The 22,181-nt window shown below is 44.9% G+C and overlaps 1 protein-coding gene across 3 annotated transcripts in view; it reads right to left on the bottom strand.

Annotated features, from left to right (window-relative positions):
- Positions 1-22,181, bottom strand: part of gcc2 (GRIP and coiled-coil domain containing 2) — a 41,742-nt gene that overhangs the window by 16,285 nt on the left and 3,276 nt on the right. For 2 of the 3 annotated variants that reach the window (XM_082174451.1, XM_082174449.1), the window contains 12 exons: positions 18,405-18,489; positions 16,280-16,347; positions 13,873-13,977; positions 10,710-13,214; positions 8,880-8,943; positions 8,688-8,788; positions 8,519-8,617; positions 8,337-8,435; positions 2,586-2,750; positions 1,831-1,935; positions 1,482-1,644; positions 1,258-1,362 (listed from right to left, as the gene is read on the bottom strand). In XM_082174451.1, the coding sequence (XP_082030577.1) occupies positions 1,258-1,362; positions 1,482-1,644; positions 1,831-1,935; positions 2,586-2,750; positions 8,337-8,435; positions 8,519-8,617; positions 8,688-8,788; positions 8,880-8,943; positions 10,710-13,214; positions 13,873-13,977; positions 16,280-16,347; positions 18,405-18,489 (3,664 nt within the window). The remainder of the gene's footprint in view (positions 1-1,257; positions 1,363-1,481; positions 1,645-1,830; positions 1,936-2,585; positions 2,751-8,336; positions 8,436-8,518; positions 8,618-8,687; positions 8,789-8,879; positions 8,944-10,709; positions 13,215-13,872; positions 13,978-16,279; positions 16,348-18,404; positions 18,490-22,181) is intronic. The other variant, XM_082174450.1, reaches the window with a different exon arrangement.

A 22,181-nucleotide genomic window follows, 5' to 3' on the forward strand; every position in this document is an offset into this window, starting at 1 on the left:
ACGTTTGACTGTGTGTTAGAAATACAATAAGTTAAAAGAATGGTCCTAAAAGTAAAGAGAAGACACCATCGCCCTTCACAAACAAGGAACAGGATACAGAAAGATAGTGAAGGCACTAAATGTTCCTCGAGACACCGCTGAAAGCATAGTTCACAAGTTCAGAGTTAAAGGATCAGTGGTTACACTCCCTGGACGAGACAGAATAAGGAAGATATCAACGGCTGGAACCAGATTTCTGAGAAGGTTCAGAGAAACCCTCGAGCGACTGCAGAAGACCTGCAGCAAGACCTGGTGGCCACAGGCTCTGAGGCTTCAGCTCGTACTAAACACATGCCAGAACTCCAAGACTACACCACTACTGACCCAAACACACAAGTTATGAAACAGAACTGGAGCTGTTCGTCCCTCTGGATCAGCGGTGTGTCTGGAGGAAGAAGAATGAAGCATCAGCTGTGAAGAACACAGTCTACAGTTCAGCATGAGGAGCTTGTGATGCTCTCGGCTGATTTATATCCTCCGGCTCTGGAAACCTGCAGCGTGAGGAAGGAGAGATGGAGTCACTGAAGCATCAGCTGTGAAGAACACGGTCTACAGTTCAGCATGAGGAGCTTGTGATGCTCTCGGCTGATTTATATCCTCCGGCTCTGGAAACCTGCAGCGTGAGGAAGGAGAAATGGAGTCACTGAAGTATCAGGAGATCCTAGGAGGAAACGTCATGCCGTCAGTGAGGAAGCTGGAGCTTGGACCTCCAACAGGACAATGATCCCAATCATTCCTCAGACACAGAAGCTGATGTCTGGCTCTACATCTCGCTTCAGCAGCTCATGACAGCAAAAGGCTGTTCTACTGAGTGCTAAAGATGCTTGCCATGAAGGGGGTGAATACTTTTGAGACTGCAGAAGTCAATAAGATGTATTTTCAGTTAACTTTTTGGGGAAACCACTTGAAACATTTGTTGTGTTGAACTATTTCAATTTTGTTTGATTTGTTCATTGCAAACAGCTGAAAGTCTGTACATTTTGCCAATAAACCTGATTTGCAATGGGGGTTGAATAATTTCCATTGCAACTGCATCCATCCACCTATTCATCTATGTTCTGCCTATGAATGAATGTCTGTATGTATGAATGAATGTCTGTCTGAAATATGAAGTTTTTTCCTACAGTCGCTCCACTTGTAATTGATGAAAGTTGCCGTGTGATATTAATGTCTAAGTAAAGGCTAAATGTACGCCTGCAGAGACTGAATTCATGAGACTCGCTTTTTGTTTTGCGTCACCCAGATCTTTTTTGGTTTTGACCAGCAGTTGTTTCATCCTGGAGGCTTTCTCCTCCGTCTGATCCAGCGAGGACTTCAGAGACTCTGAGAGAAACACACATAATGAGCTTCATCAGTGTTTGATCTGTGCAGCTTCAGGGTTATTTCACTAGATTACAGCATTAGCCGCACTGGCTAAAGATCAACACAGCTTTCAGCAGTACCGATGTCCTGGTTCAGCCGCTGTTCCCGCTCTCTCTGTGTCTGTATGTGCAGCTGGTGCTCCTCCACCTGTCTGTCTCTCTCAGAGAGCTTGAGATTGAGCTCTTTCACCAGTTTCTCATAGTCCGCCATCTCCATGTCCATCAGTGAGCTCTGCTGAGCGCCCTACAGAGCAGGAGATCAGAACACAACCATGACTAACTGGGCAATGGTGTTCATACAAATGTCAGAAGTAGTCCTAAAATAATAATAATAGTGTACACTCATTATATAGATTATCTGTCCATCTATGGGCCTCTCAGTCTGGGCACGATCGCCACACTGTGATCAGATTGTGTTTTGTGAACATGCCTTTCTCAGCTGCTCGAGCTCCTGAGCCGTTTGCTGGAGCTGATGTTTGTGTTTGCTGAGCTGAGCTTGAAGCTCCTCCGCCTCCTTGACTGCAGCATGATGGTCCTGGAGTAACACACACACACACACCTTTAAAACTTCAATGGAAAAGAACAGAAAACATTCCTGTTACGATAACAGTGCGTATGTATAAAGAGAGATTGGTGTTCGTACAGATACTGTAAAATGATATTCCAGCACTTTCAAGCTCTACTGTTTTTGGTTTTCAAGGAATAAAATCAGAGATCTCAAACAATATCTTTATTATCTTTCAAAATCTAAAAAAAGGTAATCCAGAAATGCAGTTCCCTAGTTCCCTCAAGTCCATCATATGAAATCACCTAAACCATTGAAAGGATACTATGACAAAGACATCGCTTTCCTCATTCAAGCAGAGTTTTCCCCTGTGAATATGTGACTGACATGAAGAATGAAAGCTGTATCATATACTTGGAAATATATGAGCAATATCACACTAATAGCCATGTGAAATGGCTCAACATCTATATCAGACGGGCTGCAGCTAATTTAAACTAATTTCATATGTATATGTAAACATGTATAAAGTGTCTTTCAATAATTCAAGCACTTTTCAAGTACTTATTCATAAATGTAATAAATATAGCTGATTTCAAGTACTTCAGTCACTGTAAACCCTGAGGGCCGCATCAGTAGGCCAGCGTTTGCTGTAGGAGGCCGGAGACGCTGAACTGTACCTTAGTCTTCTGCTCTCTGAGAAGCCGGTCCGCCTCCAGGTCTCGCTCCAGCGCACTCTTCAGCTTCTGCATCTCCAGCGCCTGTGACTCCAGCTGTGTGACGCTACTCTGCAGCGACTCCACACGGGCCGCCAGATCCGCTCGCTCTGACGACAGCAGCTCGTGCTGAGAGAACGACACGCAAGACAATCACTACAGAGCAACACTTACTGATCCGCTCGCTCCGACGACAGCAGCTCGTGCTGAGAGAACGACACGCAAGACAATCACTACAGAGCAACACTTACTGATCCGCTCGCTCCGACGACAGCAGCTCGTGCTGAGAGAACGACACGCAAGACAATCACTACAGAGCAACACTTACTGATCCGCTCGCTCCGACGACAGCAGCTCGTGCTGAGAGAACGACACGCAAGACAATCACTACAGAGCAACACTTACTGATCCGCTCGCTCCGACGACAGCAGCTCGTGCTGAGAGAACGACACGCAAGACAATCACTACAGAGCAACACTTACTGATCCGCTCGCTCCGACGACAGCAGCTCGTGCTGAGAGAACTACACGCAAGACCGTCACTACAGAGCAACACTTACTGATCCGCTCACTCCGACGACAGCAGCTCGTGCTGAGAGAACTACACGCAAGACCGTCACTACAGAGCAACACTTACTGATCCGCTCGCTCCGACGACAGCAGCCCGTGCTGAGAGAACGACACGCAAGACCGTCACTACAGAGCAACACTTACTGATCCGCTCACTCCGACGACAGCAGCTCGTGCTGAGAGAACGACACGCAAGACAATCACTACAGAGCAACACTTACTGATCCGCTCGCTCCGACGACAGCAGCTCGTGCTGAGAGAACTACACGCAAGACCGTCACTACAGAGCAACACTTACTGATCCGCTCACTCCGACGACAGCAGCTCGTGCTGAGAGAACTACACGCAAGACCGTCACTACAGAGCAACACTTACTGATCCGCTCGCTCCGACGACAGCAGCCCGTGCTGAGAGAACGACACGCAAGACCGTCACTACAGAGCAACACTTACTGATCCGCTCACTCCGACGACAGCAGCTCGTGCTGAGAGAACTACACGCAAGACCGTCACTACAGAGCAACACTTACTGATCCGCTCACTCCGACGACAGCAGCTCGTGCTGAGAGAACGACACGCAAGACCGTCACTACAGAGCAACACTTACTGATCCGCTCACTCCGACGACAGCAGCTCGTGCTGAGAGAACGACACGCAAGACCGTCACTACAGAGCAACACTTACTGATCCGCTCGCTCCGACGACAGCAGCTCGTGCTGAGAGAACGACACGCAAGACAATCACTACAGAGCAACACTTACTGATCCGCTCGCTCCGACGACAGCAGCTCGTGCTGAGAGAACGACACGCAAGACCGTCACTACAGAACAACACTTACTGATCCGCTCACTCCGACGACAGCAGCTCGTGCTGAGAGAACGACACGCAAGACAATCACTACAGAGCAACACTTACTGATCCGCTCACTCCGACGACAGCAGCTCGTGCTGAGAGAACGACACGCAAGACAATCACTACAGAGCAACACTTACTGATCCGCTCGCTCCGACGACAGCAGCTCGTGCTGAGAGAACTACACGCAAGACAATCACTACAGAGCAACACTTACTGATCCGCTCACTCCGACGACAGCAGCTCGTGCTGAGAGAACGACACGCAAGACAATCACTACAGAGCAACACTTACTGATCCGCTCGCTCCGACGACAGCAGCTCGTGCTGAGAGAACGACACGCAAGACAATCACTACAGAGCAACACTTACTGATCCGCTCGCTCCGACGACAGCAGCTCGTGCTGAGAGAACGACACGCAAGACAATCACTACAGAGCAACACTTACTGATCCGCTCACTCCGACGACAGCAGCTCGTGCTGAGAGAACGACACGCAAGACAATCACTACAGAGCAACACTTACTGATCCGCTCGCTCCGACGACAGCAGCTCGTGCTGAGAGAACGACACGCAAGACAATCACTACAGAGCAACACTTACTGATCCGCTCGCTCCGACGACAGCAGCTCGTGCTGAGAGAACTACACGCAAGACAATCACTACAGAGCAACACTTACTGATCCGCTCACTCCGACGACAGCAGCTCGTGCTGAGAGAACTACACGCAAGACCGTCACTACAGAGCAACACTTACTGATCCGCTCGCTCCGACGACAGCAGCTCGTGCTGAGAGAACGACACGCAAGACAATCACTACAGAGCAACACTTACTGATCCGCTCGCTCCGACGACAGCAGCTCGTGCTGAGAGAACGACACGCAAGACCGTCACTACAGAGCAACACTTACTGATCCGCTCACTCCGACGACAGCAGCTCGTGCTGAGAGAACGACACGCAAGACAATCACTACAGAGCAACACTTACTGATCCGCTCACTCCGACGACAGCAGCTCGTGCTGAGAGAACGACACACAAGACAATCACTACAGAGCAACACTTACTGATCCGCTCACTCCGACGACAGCAGCTCGTGCTGAGAGAACGACACGCAAGACAATCACTACAGAGCAACACTTACTGATCCGCTCACTCCGACGACAGCAGCTCGTGCTGAGAGAACGACACACAAGACAATCACTACAGAGCAACACTTACTGATCCGCTCACTCCGACGACAGCAGCTCGTGCTGAGAGAACGACACACAAGACAATCACAACAGAGCAACACTTACAGATCCGCTCGCTCCGACGACAGCAGCTCGTGCTGAGAGAACGACACGCAAGACCGTCACTACAGAGCAACACTTACTGATCCGCTCGCTCCGACGACAGCAGCTCGTGCTGAGAGAACGACACGCAAGACAATCACTACAGAGCAACACTTACTGATCCGCTCACTCCGACGACAGCAGCTCGTGCTGAGAGAACGACACGCAAGACCGTCACTACAGAGCAACACTTACTGATCCGCTCGCTCCGACGACAGCAGCTCGTGCTGAGAGAACGACACGCAAGACCGTCACTACAGAGCAACACTTACTGATCCGCTCACTCCGACGACAGCAGCTCGTGCTGAGAGAACTACACGCAAGACCGTCACTACAGAGCAACACTTACTGATCCGCTCACTCCGACGACAGCAGCTCGTGCTGAGAGAACGACACGCAAGACAATCACTACAGAGCAACACTTACTGAGGAGACCAAACACACACTGCTCATCCCAACCTTTCTCTTACTTATACACTCACAGCTAAAGGGTAACTCTCGCCAAGATACAACATCTACCCGAGGCAAACTTTCGTTTAAACCATAATAAGGATGGAAACACCACTTTTAAGTTTGACTGTATTTTGGTTTTAGGTTAATGCCTTGTGAATGGGAGTGAATGGGGCACTACTATGATAGCATCAAAAATCACTATTTTTAAAACACTAAGGAAGTCCGACACAACATGAAACTGTGCTGGAAGTATCACCAGCGGCTCTACACATGAACTCCAGCATTGAGAACAGTGTTTGTGTACACAGAGTTTACTAAAGAGAACGATTTTGTGAACAACTCACTGTGTTTCCGTCCGCCGGTGTTTTGTCAGTCAAAAATAGTCGATTGTTGTGTCGAGCTTCCTTAGCCTTCTCAGGGCAGTCATGGCCTAGTGGTTAGGGAGTTGAACTGGTAACCCAAAGGTTGCTGGTTCGATTCCAGAACCGGTGGGAAATGACTGAGGTGCCCTTGAGCAAGGCACCTAACCCATAATCGCTCGCCACACAAAGGCTGCCCGCTGCTCTGGGTGTGTGTATCCACGTTTGCAGTGGGTGTGTGTTAACTACTCACTACTCTGCTCCTAATGTGTGTGCATTAACTTGGATGGGTTAAATGCAGAGGTCAAATTCCAAGTATGGGTTACCATACTTGGCCGTCACGTGTCACTTTCACTTTCACTTTTTTTCACTTTTAAAAATAGTGATTTTGATGCCATCATAGTAGTGCCCCATTCACTCCCATTCACTCCCATTCACAAGCCAATAAACCTAAAACGAAAATACGGTCAAACTTAAAAGTGGCGTTTCCATTCTAATTATGCTTTTACACAAAAGTTTGCCTCAAGTAGATGTTGCATTTTGGCGAGAGTTAAGGCCCTTTCACACTGAATGCGTAACGAAAAAGCGAAACGAAAAAGCGAATAGTTCGCGTGTGAATAGTTCGCGTCAAAACCATTCACATCAGCCGCTACACGAATTTGCGACGTCTGTGACGTTCAGAGCTTCAACATTCAACAGGGGAGTAATGCTAATGTGCACAGTTTTTTTGCGTCTTCAACTAAACACCGTGCGTTTTGTAATGTCAATACACATTACATGCAACACACGAAGTAAGTTAAAATCATTCGACTAGAAACTGTAGATATCACACAAAGAATGTATAGTATACTAAAATCAGCCTTAAATAGTCTCACTACATTTTGTTACATGTTCAAAGTAAACACGGTCTCTATCTTTGACGATAATAGTGTTAGCTTTCTCTCCCAAATGTAGTTTAGCCTGCTAGCCTACACAGCACAGGACTACACAACGACTAAAACTATCACACAACATACTCACAGTCGTGATAATCGAGTTGGTTGGCAATGCTACGCCACACAATCGTTGTCCTTGTAGTTTGTGATTGGCTGAAGCCTTTTCTGTCGCCACAAAAGTAAAAAAAAAATCGACATTGAAGCAAAAAAAATAAAAGTCATTTTTTCCGCCGCAGCACAATCGCGTCCAGTGTGAAAGGGCCTTTACGCTTCAAACATGTCACTGTATTAGATACAAATGACTCAGTTATAGTGGATGTATGAAGAAGAGAAACCACAGGTGTGGAGTATTACATTAACTAGCGCTGCTCGATTATGGAAAAAATCATAATCACGGTTATTTTGGTCAGTATTGAAATCACGATTATGTAACGATTCTTTCACATGACTTTGGGAACGTGTTGCATTTATTAAAAAGACACCTTTCAACAATTCTTAAAAAAATCTAAATTTGAACATTGATTGTACTTTTTGAACTATTAAAATAAATAATATAACAGATAATACTTCAATGAGTATTTTAATAATTCCCGCAGGTCTACCACTTATAATGCGGTAAATTCCCCCGCAAACATTGATTCACTTTAGCATGTAGATTGTATGAGTAGCCTAAATTAATCCACACAGATTATAAAATCAAATCTATCATTTTAAAACTTTCTCCAAGACACAATTTCACAAACCGCGTGAGTGTTCAGCGGCGCCGTGTCTTCTCTCTCTCCGTCTCTCTAAATGGGTTGGACAAGGCAAGCGTCGAAACTACACTCTCGCGTTTAGGAGTCGGGAGCTCGAGACATGACAGAATTGTCACTTGCACAATCGGTCCATTGCATCATAACTAAAGTTGATCATTTTCACTTCTTTTCAGTTTAAACATTCAAGCTGAGAGAGTTTACGGCTTCGGGAGGGGCGGATGTGCGCGTGTCATTCAGAACACAAGACAAAATTAGAGCGTTATTTCAAAACAGAACATGGCAAAATAATCGTTTTTACTCGATTGTACTATTTTGGTGATCGTTGGGAGCCAAAATCGAAATCGAAATTAAATTAATTGCACAGCCCTAACTTTAACTATGGACATTTCACAGTGTTTATTTGTAACACTAAATCTCCAGTCTATAATTCACATGGTGGATGGACGGGTGATACTGAAGTACCTGCTGAACTGCATTCTGGAGACGTCTGGTTAGATCCTCATTGTGTTGATTGGCCTGTTCCAGCAGCTCCGTCTGCTTGTCATAATCCACTAGCAGATTCTACAAATACATGATTTAGAAGAGCACGGGTTATTTGTACACTAGTAGATCTCATCTGACACCATAACTGGAGGGATGTAAACCTTGTAGTGCTCTGCTCCGTGGATGATGTCCTTCACGGATCCCGCCAGCCGGTCTCGCTCAGCCTTCAGCTGCTCCACTTCCTCTCTCAGAGCGCCGGCCTGGAGTCACAGACACAAGCTCAGTAAACAGCCCTGACCACGGCTCGGAGAGGGACGCGACACCACCCACCTCTTTCCTGCTGGTGTCCAGCTCCTTCTTAGCCTTCACAGCAACAGCTTTGATTTTGTTCATGCGTTCATCCTTATCTTTGCTTGCTTTCTTCAGCATTTCTACACAACAGAAGAGTTATCAAGAATGTAAAGGGAAACGGTTCAGGCACGAAGGCTCATGGAGTTAAGAGTGCAACATGAATGAACATACCTATTTCATGAGATAGTGCTTTCATTTGCTCATTTTCATCAGACACCGATGACTCTTTGCATGTCTGAAAAGTGACAAATCAAAGGAAAGAAATGTAAGATGTCACTGTTACAAATTCTAGAGTAATTAAAAAAAGGTAGTTACGTTTTTTTTTTTTTTTGCCAACGAGGACTTTTTATCTCACAATTCTGTCTTCTTTTCTCAGAATTGCCTGACTTTAATTCTCACAATTCAAAGATTATAATTCGCAATTCTGACTTTAGAACTTGCAATTCCAATTTTATGATTCAAAACTCCGACTTTATTTCTTGCAATCCCAACTTTATGCAATTCAGAGTTTAACCTATAGCTTGCAATTCTGACTTTATTTCACACGATCCTAACTTTATTACTCACAATTATGACTTTATAATTTGCAATACCTACTTCATTTCACACAATCCTGACTATATTTCACACAGTCCTGACTTTATTTCACACAGTCCTGACTTTATCTCACACAATCCTGACTTTATTTCTTGCAATCCCGACTTTATTTCTTGCAATTCCGACTTTATTTCACACAATACTAACTTTAATTCTCGCAATTCCGACTTTATTTCTTGCAATTCCGACTTTATTTCACGCAATTCCTAGTCTATTTCACACAATTCTGACTTTATTTCTCGCAATCAGACTTTGGGCCCTATCTTACACCCGGCGCAATGCAGCGACGGAGCTACTCAAATGTTTTTTGCTAGTTTCAGCCCGACACAATTTTCATTTTCACGTCCTGCGCCACGTTGTTTAAATAGCAAATGCATTCGCAGATTTCGCACCCATTTGTGCGCTCATGGGCTGCTGGTCTGAGAACGAGGTGTGTTCTGGCGCATTGTTGGAGCGTTGTTATTTTGAACAATAGAAATAGACTGAGCCATTGACCGACTAAGACCTGGTCTAAAGTCAATGGCGCCAGAACTGGTTTTTATGTGGCGGGTCCACAACGCGCGTACACTCTGCTTATTAAACACACAGGGACACAGAGCGACACACAAACATGGCAAATATTAAAATTAAAAGGATTATAATGTAAAAGATTATTATTGTGATGTGTACATAAAGATATGGTGAATCCTGCTTGTCCCGTTGATGGTCTGCTTGTGCTCTTTTACCTCGTGCACGAGTAGTTCCGTTTGCGCTCTAGAGACGCGTTCGGTCTTTCCACTATCAAATTCAGTCATGTAAATAGCGAATCTTGGAATTCGCTTTAATTCATCATTTAAAGGGAATGGGAGATGAGACTCTGATTGGTTTAACACACGTAAATACCAAAACACACCCATTACTCATTATGAGAATAGGGACAGACCTTTGAGACCATGCGCCGGGAGCACCGACCATTTTCCCCGTCGTTAAACTAGCAAAAGTGGATTCGGAGACGCCCTAAGTGAACTTACGCCCTGCGCTTTAGACCATGCGCTTAGATCGTTAAAATAGGGCCCTTTATTTCACACAATCCCAATTTCTCGCAATTCCGACTTTATTTCACACAATTCCGACTTTATTTCACACAATCCCAATTTCTCGCAATTCCGACTTTATTTCACACAATTCCGACTTTATTTCACACAATCCGGACTTTATTTCACACAATCCTGACTTTATTTCACACAATCCTGACTTTATTTAACACAATTCTGACTTTATAACACGCAATTTTGACTTTATTTCTTTATTTTATTTCTGTCTGGTCTCTCTTGTAATTCTACTCTGCTATTCTTTAGGTACGTTAGTACGTTGCATGATCTGCTTATAGATAAGTTATAGATAAGCATTACAAACACACAATACCTGTAGGAGACCCACTTCTTCTTTGAGCTGAGATATTAGAGTGTCTTTGTCAGCAAGAACCTGTTGGAGCTCGTTCGCCTCGTGGACTTGTGGGTCCGTTTCATCCGCCGGCTCTTTTTCCTCTGAACTCTGGCTCAAGTCAGCAACTTGAGTGAGCAAGCTGAGGTTTTCTGCCCTCAGCTTTTCATTCATGGCTTGTATTTCACTCAGGTCCTTCTGCAATCCCTCTGTATCCAGCAGCACATCCTCCAGACTGGCCTTCAGCAGGTGCTTCTCGCGGAGGAGCTCGTCGACGCGCTCCTGACGCTCCTCCGCCGACTGCCTCGCGCTCTCCAGCTCAGCCGTTAACCGCTCTAGGCTTTCATCACACTGCTGGGTCAGGAGTGCCTTCTCCTCCTGAGATTTACTCAAGAGATGGTTTATAAGCGTAGAGACGTCCGACGTGCTATCAAGCTCCGTCTCAGAGAAACTCTGCTTGAGGATTTCAGCGATGTGGCTCCGAACATCAGAAAGATGCTCCTGACTAGCGTCCTTGTCTCGCCGAAGGGCGTTTCCCTCTCCCGACAGGCCCACGATCTGAGCCTGGAGAAGTTTGATGGTGTCTTGACTCTCCTCCTGTCTGTCTTGAAGAGAAGAGAGCTCCTCCTCAAGGAGGTTTATACGCTCGTCCTTTTCCATGCTCACCGACAGCAGCTGATTCTCCAGACTGGCCTTCAGCAGGTGCTTCTCGCGGAGGAGCTCATCGACGCGCTCCTGACGCTCCTCCGCCGACTGCCTCGCGCTCTCCAGCTCAGCCGTCAACCGCTCTAGGCTTTCATCACACTGCTGGGTCAGGAGTGCCTTCTCCTCCTGAGATTTACTCAAGAGATGTTTTATAAGAGTAGAGACGTCCGACGTGCTATCAAGCTCCGTCTCAGAGAAACTCTGCTTGAGGATTTCCGCAATGTGGCTCCGAACATCAGAAAGATGCTCCTGACTAGCGTCCTTGTCTCGCCGAAGGGCGTTTCCCTCTTCCGACAGGCCCACGATCTGAGCCTGGAGAAGTTTGATGGTGTCTTGACACTCCTCCTGTCTGGCTTGAAGAGCAGAGAGCTCCTCCTCGAGGAGGTTTATACGCTCGTCCTTTTCCACGCTCACCGACAGCAGCTGATTCTCCAGTGTACTGACCTGCGCGAGCTGAGCCTGGTGCTCACGTTCTGATTCACAAGCCATGAACTTCAGTTTCTCCTCTAACTCTAACACAAGAGTCTCCTTGTGTTCACGTTCCGGTTCACATGCCATGAACTTCAGTTTCTCCTCTAACTCTAACACAAGAGTCTCCTTGTGTTCACGTTCCGGTTCGGATGTCATGAACTCTAGCACAAGAGTCTCCTTGTGTTGTAGATTCCCCAGGATTTCTTCCGTTTTGTTCCTTAGGTCCTCGAAAGACATCTTGCCTGCGTGGTCCGGCATGTCCTCTGCATTAATGTGCCCTAACAAACTGTCCCTCTCCTGGAAGATGCTCTCAAGTTCCTCCTGCAGATCCTGAACCGAGGACACGGTTTGCTCCTTCATGGCTCTGTATTGCTTTATAAAGTGCTCTGTTCTCTCTCTGAGATTATTATGTGTGATCATGCTCTCATCTTCAGGAGGAGGCGAGCGTCTGTCTTGCGGAGTGTCGACAACGTGTTCTGGCTGATCTCTTTCAGCACTGGAGCTAAAGCAAGTTTCCAGTTCCCTTGAGTCTTTGTTGTGGGACTCTTCTAAGGTTCGGACGTCTTCATTAGAGATGATGCGTGCCTCTCCGCTTTTGCCCACAGACGCTTCACCGCTGTCTTTGCTCATTTGAAGCTCATTGATTGTGAACTCCAGTTCTTCCTTCTCCACAGTGAACTCCTCTCTGACCTGCTTCAGCTCAGACTCCAGCTCCACCTTCACATTTCTAAGAAACACGAGCTCTTCTTGAAACATCATGTTTTGAGCCTGCAAATCCTCCAGGGCTAGTTTCAGCCCGCCTTCCTCGTCGCTGGAGTCGTCCGAGGCTGAGGAGTCCGCCGACGGCTCCGGAGGTGCTGCTCGATGGCTGTCTTCCTCTTCCTCCTGAACGTCCTGCAGGAACCCCTCCTTCAGCGCCAGCTGCTCCGAGAGCTCGTCCTGAAGCAGAAGCAGCCGCTCCCGCTCCCTCTCGAAGTCCGCGGCGTTCAGCTCCATCTGCTCCTCCAGGTATCGCAGCTCGTCCTCGTACTGCTTGCCCAGCCTCTCCATCTCCCTCTGCAGATTCTCCACCTCCTGCTGGGACTCGGTGAGGCTCATCTGGTGGGATTCTCGGAGCGCTTCGGTCGCGGCCGTCCACTGCTGCTTGGCTTCCAGCAGCTCCTCTTGAGTTTGAGAGATCTTGGACTCGTATTCAGTACAGGCTGCCTTAAAGCCTGCAGTGAGCTCGGCTGTGCTTCTCTGCATTTCTGTACACTCTCTGTTCTTTAAGTCTAGTTCCTCCTGAAGAGCTGCTAATCGTCCCTCTGTTTCCTGTAAATACATTTCAAATAAAGTCATTGCTTCTTTACAGTGGATTTCATGCTATTTTAAAGGTGCATTGTGTAATATTTAGGAGGATCTGTTGACAGAAATGCAATATCATATACATAACTATGTTTTCAGTGGTGTATAAAGACCTTACATAATGAACCGTTATGTTTTTATTAGCTTAGAATGAGCTATTTCTCTCTACACACATTGCGGGTCCCCTTACATCGACATGTTTCTACGGTGGCCCTGAGTGGACAAACACGCTTTGTTGTTCACTATGTTGTTCTTCGTGTTCATCACTATGTTGTTCTTCGTGTTCGTCACCATGTTGTTCTTTGTGTAAAGAAGCTAGCTAAAGTCAGCGAATAAAACACTGACACAATGATGAACAAGTAACAATAATATTCGCAATAACATCGTTTTACTGAATAATTAAGTAAACCCAATTTCTTAATTTATCTTTGTAAAGAAACCTCATTGTTTAACTGGCTACTCTCTGCTGTCTCAGACGACGACATCACTTCCTGTCAGCCACCGTAACTTCTTTTCGGTGCAATTCACAAACTCACCACTAGATGCCGCTAAAATCACACACTCCACCTTTAAATGTTCTGTTACCGAAAGAACACATGAAACTCACAGGCTGAGTTAAAGTTACCTGTGCTTGTCTCTTGAACTCCTCATGTTCTTTGCGCAGTAACGCGAGGCTCTGTTGACTCTCGGCCTTCTCCTGCAGCACAGCGTTCATCCGCTCGCTCAGCTCCTGGTGGAAGGAAGGGTCACACTTCAGCATGATTTGGCCTGGATCTCTCGGCTCAAATGTGCTGGTGGAACGGCTGCCGTGAGGATGGTTTTTAAGTGTCTTAATAGGGGCTTTCGGACCGGGTAGTTCTAAGAACTCAGTTATAGGCATGAGCCACCAGGGTGCTTCCCTGTTGCATTCGCACCGCCAGTAGGAACTCTGAAGTGACGTAAGACACGCTTGTTGTTGTGACGGCGCTGAGAACTACGAGCTCACAGCGCTCGTATAGACCCCTTTAGCGCCGACGTCACAACTACATCACGCCGTTAGCTGGAGGCAAGCAAAGGGAAAACTGGAGGCGGCCAATACAAACCAGCACTGATTCGGCTACATAATAATGAGCTTAAAATATTATTATTATAATTAAATGTCATCGTGTTGTGTTGTTGGGTGACTATTGTGATTATTTTTTAATCATCTATGATTGTATACATTGTTGTGTGATTGATTGTGACTAGACTTTCTGAAGAACCTGGTAAGAAAGAATAATCAAATACATAAAGTTCAAAAAGTAATTAGCTGTATCTGGAATTTTTATTTCTAGAGAATATTCACATAATTAAAATGGCACTGTAATGTCACTCTTTATGTGGTCGTCTTCTGGCCTTGGCGCTGGCTAGGTGGAACTGCGGATCGAACCACACAAGTCGTGGACATGACCATTCAGCACATATAGTTATAGGCATCTAAAGATGTATACGCCCTCAGTTTCTCTTTACGCTCGGTTTCTCTATCAGGTGTAGATGTCAGGCCACTCGACCAAGGTAATCCTGTCAGATCGTCCACCATCGAGTGTGTACGGGTCAGCCAATCTGGTTCCGTCCGTTAAAATTAACTTTTGCAAATAACAATCGTGGTCCTGGACAGTGAGTGATCTTACACATTAGGATAATATCGGATTTTCTCCAGTCATTGTTAAAAAACAAGCTAACAAAACTTGCTAACTGGCGTTAGTGAAGCGGCCAGAGGGGTCGCTCTGCCTCCACCTAAGCTCCGCCCACAGAAAACATCCCCATGTTTACTAACTGGAAAGAGGTCTATTCTCCGTTCATTTATGATCGGTCTAATACATCATTAGATAGAACTGTCATACATAGGAGGGGGTGGGATGGGATCCCACCATCCCACCCCCTCTTATAACTAGGGCACAGTACTTACATCAATTCATACTATACCAATCCTGCTGATTTCAACATTCAAACACAAAACACTCAATCATACACAAACTTATACGCACGATAATGTTATACGCACGCGCACGCACACACACACACACACACACACACATACACACAACCTTCCTTCTCCACCCTCATGGTAATCTATCCCCAAATTTATTTATATAATTATTTTCTTTTGATATTTTTTTTTGTTGTTGTGTCTTGTCAATTACTGTTCTTATTTGTTTCATGTTGAATGTGTGATACAGGCTTTCTCTATACATATTTTTTTTTATAACATCAAATAATCATTGTATGCTGTACGCTTTGTCTTTTACACTTTGTTTGGGTTTTGTATCATGTGTGTGGTGTTGCCAATATTTGTATAACACTTATTGAAAAAAAAAAATAAAAAAAAATAAAAAAAAGAACTGTCATACATAGAAAGTAGACAGTATATGAAAAGTAACTAGCGTATGCCGTGTGGTTGATGTCCAGTGTTGCTGAGCAGAAATACATCATAAAAACACAGTATATTACACGTTTGTTTCTGTAAACCCCACGCCAGCTTCTTCGGCTCTCTTCATGGTCAAAAACCATACAGAAACTAAACGATTTAAGACAAATTTTCCTAAGAATTCTAAAGCTTCACATTTGAAATTAATCTAAACTTAAAATAAAACAATTTCCTCAGAGGAGTCGAAACTTTACGATCCAGTAATACGTCTGTCAGACGTTGAGCTCTGCCGTGATGCACATATGGGTGTATATTACTCAATATGTCAATAACTGTTCTTCGTAGCTAGTCGGAGAGGACCACTGTTCTTAAACTTATGAACTATATGGACTCGTATATCATGTGGTTATTTGTTGTCCTTTTTTTTTTTTGGAAAGAAACCTAAATTTACCCTGAAAACAGTTTTGTGAGAATAACCCTTTAATCTGATGGTAATCCCTCTGCTGGATATAGCAAATGATGACACAATTAACGTGTTAAACAATAAATAAATATTCATTAATTTTCAAAAACGGTGTGAATTATAATCTACTGACACTCCTACTTAATATCCAGAAGTGTGTATTTGCCCAGATGATTGACTGACCTGGATAACGGAGGGATCCTCTGTGCTGGACGCAGGGCGCTTCAGCACCTCCACCTCCTTCTCTAAATCTGATTTTAAAAACGAAAAATAAAAAATTGAAAAATTTACAATATTCAGATTTTGCAAATATATATGTTCTTACAATTAAGGGCCCTTTCACACCTACCTTGTTTGGTCCGAACTTTCTGACTTTTCAGTTTGGTCCGAATCAAAATTAAGTCAAGTCAAGTTTATTTGTATAGCGCTTTTCACAATACAGATTGTATCAAAGCAGCTTCACAGTATTAAATTAAAATAATACAACAAAGTTTGTTTCAAGAGGAATTTATTGATTGATAAAATTAAATTAAATATCCCCAAAATATCCCCAACTGAGCAAGCCAAAGGCAACAGTGGCAAGGAACCGAAAAACTCCATCAAGTGACCTAATGGTGTCCTAAAACTCCATCAGGTGACTTATGGAGAAAAAAAACCTTGGGAGAACCCAGGCTCAGTCGGGGGCCAGTTCTCCTCTGGCATTTATGAGCTAGAGGCCGGATTGTAGTTTGAACTGTGGGATTATATGAATGCCTGGCTGAAGAGATGCGACTTTAATCTAGTTTTAAACTGGGAGAGCGAGTCTGAGCAACGAACAGTATCAGGAAGACTATTCCAGAGTTTTGGAGCCAAATGTGAAAATGCTCTCCCTCCTTTGGTGGTTCTGGATATCCTAGGTATGACCAAAAGCCTTGAATTTAGTGATCTTAAAGAGCGCGATGGATTATAGGGTGATAGAAGATCCGTTAAATAGACTGGAGCTAAGCCGTTTAGGGCTTTATAAGTCAGTAGCAATACCTTGTAATTAATACGGAACTTTATAGGTAACCAATGCAGTGATGATAAAATCGGTGTTATATGATCATATTTTCTTGATCTCGTAAGAACTCTAGCGGCGGCATTTTGGACTAACTGTAGCTTGTTTATTGAGGATGCAGGACAACCAGCTAATAAAGCATTACAGTAATCCAGTCTCGAGGTCATAAATGCATGAACTAACTTTTCTGCATCAGAAACTGATAGCATATTACGTAGCTTAGCAATGTTTCTAAGGTGGAAAAAGGCTGTTTTTGTAACATATGAAATATGATTTTCAAAAGACAGGTTGCAATCGAGTATAACACCCAGGTCTTTTACTGTAGCGGATAAAGTAACAGGACATCCTATGATGTTAAAGTTGTATTGTGCGAGGTTTTGTGGGCGGTTTTTTGAACCGATAAGTATTACCTCTGTCTTGTCTGGATTTAATAAAAGAAAATTACGCGTCATCCAATCTTTTATATCTTTAACACACTCTGTCAATTTGGAAAATTTAGCGTTTTCATCCGGCCTTATTACAGGTGTGAAACCTCCCCCGGACCACGGTCCGGACCAAACAGACGAAATTTGGTCCGACGAAAAGAGGTAGTCTCGGTCCGGATCAAACTGAGCAAAGGTTTGGTTCGTTTCTAGTGTGAAAGCATTTTCTGTATGGTTCGGACTTTTGGACCATTTACAGGAAGTTCCGGTGATTCCCGCGTAGCCTAAACAACTGAAGAAGAATATTTATGTGCAGATCTGTCAGTCCTGCCCACAGCGTTTCTTCCAGCTGATTCACACGCGCGTGCACACACACACACACACACACACACACACACACACACACACACACACACATTTGTCCTGCGCGTCCTGCCGGCGATGATAAAATGTTCGCACAACGAGGACGTTCATTTGGAAAATTTGAACTGGCCTCGAGTATAGTTGGTGCTGCCGGTCGTAATGCCGTAATAATAACAGTATAGTGGCAACGATATGCGCCTGTTCATTCATTCTTGTCAAAGTTACCCGCTGAATTGACAACACGCTGACGTCAGACGCACGTCCGTTTACAAACCAATCAATGTCAAGATGCAGCCCATATAGATGATGACGACAGGACGCAAGTACGTCATGAAAAGTTCTTCAGTGCGCTCGCATAATTGCAATGTGAAACCAAACCAAAACTAACCAAATGTATACAATGTATCAAAACATGAACTCTGGTTCGGACCTTGGTGCGGACTTTCAGGTGTGAAAGGGCCCTAAGAAGCAACTTTTATAATCTTACCAGCACATTTTGACTTCATCTTCTGCATTGCCACCATCTGTTTCTTTGCAAACTTTATCAGATCTTCTTTAGACAGTGAGTCCAGCTGTACAGAGAAGAGCACAGTCAGTCACTACCTCTCTCCTGAGGCGGGCTTCTTCAGCCGAACACACACAAGCGGCTCTGATTCAGCTGTTACTGAACATTCAGTCAGTCAATAAATGCACAATTTTCAAGCTTTTGGACCCCATTCACTTTCATTGAACAGACAAAAACATTCCTTTATATTATTTTGTGCCCTACATATATTATTTTTATTTTTTACAAAATTTTCTTCTGATTATTTCGCTCCTATATATTTATAATTAGCCTCCAATAAGAATAAAATAAGACTTTCCTCTGGATTTTTATTTTATTAGTAGTATTATTATCATAGTATCAACCAGTGGTGTGCCTCAAGGCTCAGTCTGGGGCCTCTTCTGTTTATTGTGTACTGCCTCCAGAACAGATTTTCAGTAAATTTAATATAAATTTGCAGATGACACCCAGCTCTATATGTCTTCAAAGCCTAGTTCAGTATTACCGTCTTCCTCTCGTTTACTTTGTCTTTCTGAAATTAAATCATGGTTTACATGCAATTTTCTCAAAGTTAATAGTGCGAAGACTGACATTGTATTAGTAGGTACTAAATCAAAACTGCGTAATTGTGGAAGTTTTACACTTACTATCGACAACTGTTATCTTTCCTTCTCAGGTCAAGAGTCTGGGTGTCATCCTTGACAGTACTCTGTGTTTCGAGGCGCATGTACACAATATTACACGGTCCGTATATTACTATCACTAAATATGATACCACTGATACAGGGGTGGTAGTGGCGCAATGGATAAGACACATGCCTTTGGTGTGAGAGACCCGGGTTCGAATCCACTGTGAGACACCAATGTGTCCCTGAGCAAGACACTTAACCCCTAGTTGCTCCAGAGGCGTGCGACCTCTGACATATATAGCAATTGTAAGTCGCTTTGGATAGAAGCGTCAGCTAAATGAATAAATGTAAATGTAAATGTAAATGTAAATGTAAATATGAATCGTCTTCGACCATCTCTCTCTGTTAATGGCACTGCTGTCCTCGTGCACGCACTAGTTACCTCTCGAACTGACTACTGTAACTCTCTGATCACCTCTCGAACTGACTACTGTAACTCACTGACTACTGTAACTCTCTGATCACCTCTCGAACTGACTACTGTAACTCTCTGATCACCTCTCGAACTGACTACTGTAACTCACTGACTACTGTAACTCTCTGATCACCTCTCGAACTGACTACTGTAACTCTCTGCTCACCTCTCGAACTGACTACTGTAACTCTCTGCTCACCTAACTCTCTGATCACCTCTCGAACTGACTACTGTAACTCTCTGCTCACCTCTCGAACTGACTACTGTAACTCTCTGCTCACCTCTCGAACTGACTACTGTAACTCTCTGATCACCTCTCAAACTGACTACTGTAACTCTCTGCTCACCTCTCGAACTGACTACTGTAACTCTGATCACCTCTCGAACTGACTACTGTAACTCTCTGATCACCTCTCGAACTCTCTGATAACCTCTCGAACTCTCTGCTCACCTCTCGAACTGACTACTGTAACTCTCTGATCACCTCTCGAACTGACTACTGTAACTCTCTGATCACCTCTCAAACTGACTACTGTAACTCTCTGCTCACCTCTCGAACTGACTACTGTAACTCTGATCACCTCTCGAACTGACTACTGTAACTCTCTGCTCACCTCTCAAACTGACTACTCTACTGTAACTCTCTGATCACCTCTCGAACTGACTACTGTAACTCTCTGCTCACCTCTCGAACTGACTACTGTAACTCTCTGCTCACCTCTCGAACTGACTACTGTAACTCTCTGCTCACCTCTCGAACTGACTACTGTAACTCTCTGATCACCTCTCGAACTGACTACTGTAACTCTCTGCTCACCTCTCGAACTGACTACTGTAACTCTCTGATCACCTCTCGAACTGACTACTGTAACTCTCTGCTCACCTCTCGAACTGACTACTGTAACTCTCTGATCACCTCTCGAACTGACTACTGTAACTCTCTGCTCACCTCTCGAACTGACTACTGTAACTCTCTGCTCACCTCTCGAACTGACTACTGTAACTCTCTGATCACCTCTCGAACTGACTACTGTAACTCTCTGCTCACCTCTCGAACTGACTACTGTAACTCTCTGCTCACCTCTCGAACTGACTACTGTAACTCTCTGCTCACCTCTCGAACTGACTACTGTAACTCTCTGCTCACCTCTCGAACTCTCTGATCACCTCTCGAACTGACTACTGTAACTCTCTGATCACCTCTCGAACTGACTACTGTAACTCTCTGCTCACCTCTCGAACTGACTACTGTAACTCTCTGCTCACCTCTCGAACTGACTACTGTAACTCTCTGATCACCTCTCGAACTGACTACTGTAACTCTCTGCTCACCTCTCGAACTGACTACTGTAACTCTCTGCTCACCTCTCGAACTGACTACTGTAACTCTCTGCTCACCTCTCGAACTGACTACTGTAACTCTCTGCTCACCTCTCGAACTGACTACTGTAACTCTCTGCTCACCTCTCGAACTGACTACTGTAACTCTCTGATCACCTCTCGAACTGACTACTGTAACTCTCTGCTCACCTCTCGAACTGACTACTGTAACTCTCTGATCACCTCTCGAACTGACTACTGTAACTCTCTGCTCACCTCTCGAACTGACTACTGTAACTCTCTGATCACCTCTCGAACTGACTACTGTAACTCTCTGATCACCTCTCAAACTGACTACTGTAACTCTCTGCTCACCTCTCGAACTGACTACTGTAACTCTGATCACCTCTCGAACTGACTACTGTAACTCTCTGCTCACCTCTCAAACTGACTACTCTACTGTAACTCTCTGATCACCTCTCGAACTGACTACTGTAACTCTCTGCTCACCTCTCGAACTGACTACTGTAACTCTCTGCTCACCTCTCGAACTGACTACTGTAACTCTCTGCTCACCTCTCGAACTGACTACTGTAACTCTCTGATCACCTCTCGAACTGACTACTGTAACTCTCTGCTCACCTCTCGAACTGACTACTGTAACTCTCTGATCACCTCTCGAACTGACTACTGTAACTCTCTGCTCACCTCTCGAACTGACTACTGTAACTCTCTGATCACCTCTCGAACTGACTACTGTAACTCTCTGCTCACCTCTCGAACTGACTACTGTAACTCTCTGATCACCTCTCGAACTGACTACTGTAACTCTCTGCTCACCTCTCGAACTGACTACTGTAACTCTCTGCTCACCTCTCGAACTGACTACTGTAACTCTCTGCTCACCTCTCGAACTGACTACTGTAACTCTCTGCTCACCTCTCGAACTCTCTGATCACCTCTCGAACTGACTACTGTAACTCTCTGATCACCTCTCGAACTGACTACTGTAACTCTCTGCTCACCTCTCGAACTGACTACTGTAACTCTCTGCTCACCTCTCGAACTGACTACTGTAACTCTCTGATCACCTCTCGAACTGACTACTGTAACTCTCTGCTCACCTCTCGAACTGACTACTGTAACTCTCTGCTCACCTCTCGAACTGACTACTGTAACTCTCTGCTCACCTCTCGAACTGACTACTGTAACTCTCTGCTCACCTCTCGAACTCTCTGATCACCTCTCGAACTGACTACTGTAACTCTCTGCTCACCTCTCGAACTGACTACTGTA

Source organism: Leuciscus leuciscus (genome assembly GCF_965113295.1).
Source record: "Leuciscus leuciscus genome assembly, chromosome: 7".
NCBI classification, from domain to species: Eukaryota; Metazoa; Chordata; class Actinopteri; order Cypriniformes; family Leuciscidae; genus Leuciscus; species Leuciscus leuciscus.